The sequence below is a fragment of the Meleagris gallopavo genome, chromosome 7 (genome assembly GCF_000146605.3).
Source record: "Meleagris gallopavo isolate NT-WF06-2002-E0010 breed Aviagen turkey brand Nicholas breeding stock chromosome 7, Turkey_5.1, whole genome shotgun sequence".
Taxonomy (NCBI): domain Eukaryota; kingdom Metazoa; phylum Chordata; class Aves; order Galliformes; family Phasianidae; genus Meleagris; species Meleagris gallopavo.
In genome coordinates this window covers 28,715,152-28,717,858 of record NC_015017.2, presented here as the reverse complement: position 1 = coordinate 28,717,858, position 2,707 = coordinate 28,715,152, and the positions used below count along the sequence as shown (strand labels likewise).

The 2,707-nt window shown below is 53.2% G+C and overlaps 1 protein-coding gene across 1 annotated transcript; it reads left to right on the top strand.

Annotated features, from left to right (window-relative positions):
* Window positions 1-40: 40 nt before the first annotated feature.
* On the top strand, window positions 41-1,917 carry LOC100539736 (nuclear receptor subfamily 4 group A member 2-like). The gene is made up of 2 exons (XM_019617275.2): window positions 41-292; window positions 381-1,917. Exons 1-2 carry the CDS (start codon window positions 238-240, stop codon window positions 635-637), a joined length of 312 nt encoding a protein of 103 aa, XP_019472820.1. The 5' UTR covers window positions 41-237; the 3' UTR covers window positions 638-1,917.
* Window positions 1,918-2,707: the final 790 nt, after the last annotated feature.

Sequence of the window (2,707 nt, the reverse complement as noted above, 5' to 3'; positions counted from 1 at the left end):
TCTCTCCTCCTTTTCTGTCCTCTTTTTCTCTCTCTATCATTTTTCTTTTCCCATCTAATTTTCCTTTCTCGCCTGCTCCCCCATTCACGCTGTTGATGTCACACTCCCTGCAGGTCGAACCCGGTGGAGGGGAAGCTCATCTTCTGCAACGGGGTTGTCCTGCACCGGCTGCAGTGCGTCCGCGGCTTCGGGGAATGGATCGATTCCATCGTTGAGTTTTCCTCCAACTTGCAGAACATGAACATCGACATCTCGGCGTTCTCCTGCATCGCTGCCCTGGCCATGGTGACAGGTCAGTGCCCCCCACCCATCTCCTGCCCCCCACTGCCGTCCCGCGGTGTCACCCCGTAACGTCCCGCGCCCTCCCGTGTGTTTTGCAGAGAGGCACGGGCTCAAAGAACCCAAGCGGGTGGAAGAGCTGCAGAACAAGATAGTGAATTGTCTCAAGGACCACGTGACTTTCAACAACGGGGGCCTGAATCGCCCCAACTATTTGTCCAAACTCTTGGGGAAGCTCCCCGAACTCCGCACGCTTTGCACGCAGGGGCTGCAGCGCATTTTCTACCTGAAACTGGAGGATTTGGTGCCACCGCCAGCAATAATCGACAAACTCTTCCTGGACACTTTACCTTTCTAAGACTCTTCCCGTGCACTGACGCTGAACTCGAGGAACCTTCGCCCGTCGGAAGGGGACTTCAGCTGGGCACGGGGCAGCGCGCGGGGCGGCACGGCCCCCCCAGCCACCTGTGAGCCTCCTGCGGGCGGAGCGCGACGGGGCGTTTGGCTCTGGGGCACCATGGATGCGGCTCTTGGACTTCCCGAATCCCATGGTATAAACTTTTTATTCTCGGCTTATAGATGAGTTTATTATTGAGGACTTCTGGTTAAGCAGACGAAGCAATCTGGCGACGCCGGGCGCGCGGCTCAGAGCGAGAGGGGCAGCCCACGCGCTGAGGGACCCGCGGGCATCGCCTCCTAAAGACTTAAAGTTTTCTGCTGTAAAAGAAAGCTGTAATATACACAGATCCTAAATGTTCCGTGGGTGGCATGCCAGGAAGGAAGGGAAAGGCTTGTACAGTTATCAGATGCCGTTTGGCTTTTCTACAAATGAACCCGTGCCTAGTCATGAATCTATATGGGAACCAATTCTAAAGAATTAAGAAATAAAAGCTAAGCGTGTTTGGGGGGAAAAAAAACACATTAAAAAAGAGAAGGAAAAGCGAATCGCTCCGTGCGAGGGGAGCGTGACGACCCTAAGGTGGCAATGTTATAGGCACTTGCTATTCAGTAATGTCTATATTCTATAAATAGTATTTCAGACACTATGTAGTCTGTTAGCTTTTATAAGGACTGGTAGTTCTCTGAGCTTCAAACGTTTTCTCAGTTGTAAAATAGGTGGGCACAAAAGTATTACCGACCCCGAAACCCTCGCAGAGGGACTCATAGTGTTTGTAAGCACCGTCCACACCCCTTGTTTGTAAGTGTTGTATGTACTGTTGATGTTGATTAAAAGAAAAGAAGTTTATATCTTGATTATTTTGTTGTCTAAAGCGAAACGAACTTTGCATGCAGCAGCTTCTGGCCGTTTCCAGAGTGCTTATAATATACATCGCTCCCTGGAAATTACTGAGCACTTTGAATTTTTGTTCTGTTTTGTTGGTTATTTTCTTTTTTTAATGTCTAAAAATTGTCGGTTAATATATTATTTTATGTTGGAGTAATATTTTTAATATTGCCATATACTGTAGTATTTTTTCTTTGTATATTTCCAGTATGGCACACGATACAGATCACTGCCTTTTTTTCTATGGTGTACAACAGTTAGAAACGCGGATTTGTTTTTTTTTCCCCTATAACTCTTTCTTTGAGAAAGACAATTTTAATGTTTACAACAATAAAACGTGTAAACGAACAGAATCTCGTCTTCTTTCTGTCCAAGTGAGAAGCAGCAGCGCCAGCACCCATTGCAAATAAAGGACAATAGACTGACAATGTAGTAATAAACCGCACAGGAGAATGGATGGGGCGGTTTCGTTTCAGTAACGCGCGGCGGAACGCAGAGCGGCTCTGCGGGAGGAGGAGGAGGAAAAGCCCGCACCGAGAGGTTGGTCTTTGCGCCGCTTTCTGTCCTCGTTCGGAAAGCTTCGGGTCCTTCGGCCGCTTCGGCACCGCCGGGCTCCCGCACCGCTCTTTGCGGTCCGTTTGGGTGCGCAGCACAGGACGGGGCGGCCCCGGGGAGGTTCGGTTCGGTTCCGCACCGCAACGCCTGCGGGTCCCGGGAAGCGCCGCTCCGGGGAAGGCGAACCGCAACGCGGCTTTGTGGGAATCAATTGCGGTCAGCGGCGCGTTAGGAAGGAACTTCCCGGTCAGTTCAGGGGCTGCAGAAGGAGGCGGCGATACGGCCGTGCCCTCCGTCGGCTTCAGCCCGGAGCGGCGCCGGGAGCCGCGGGACGCGGGCGGAGAGCGGCGGTCCGTTCCGGACTCGGAACTGGCGGGGGAAGCTGGGGAATTTGGGGAACTTCCGCCTCCTGCGGCGGGGATAAACGAAACGGCCGCCGCTCCTCCATGTGCTCTCATGGACTCTTTGCGACGCTCCTGGCGGCCGCGTGCTCGACCCCCAGCAGCCCCAGGAGGCAGCCGGAGGGCAGAGGCAGCCCTTAGCGTGCCCTCGGCACGCTCCCCGGAGCGGAGCTGCCCCCGTTCCCCC

Coding starts and splice junctions, on each gene's coding strand:
- LOC100539736 (XM_019617275.2), top strand. CDS start 238: ATGAACATCGACATCTCGGCGTTCTCCTGCATCGCTGCCCTGGCCATG. Junction 293..380: donor TGCCCTGGCCATGGTGACAG/GTCAGTGCCCCC, acceptor TGTGTTTTGCAG/AGAGGCACGGGCTCAAAGAA.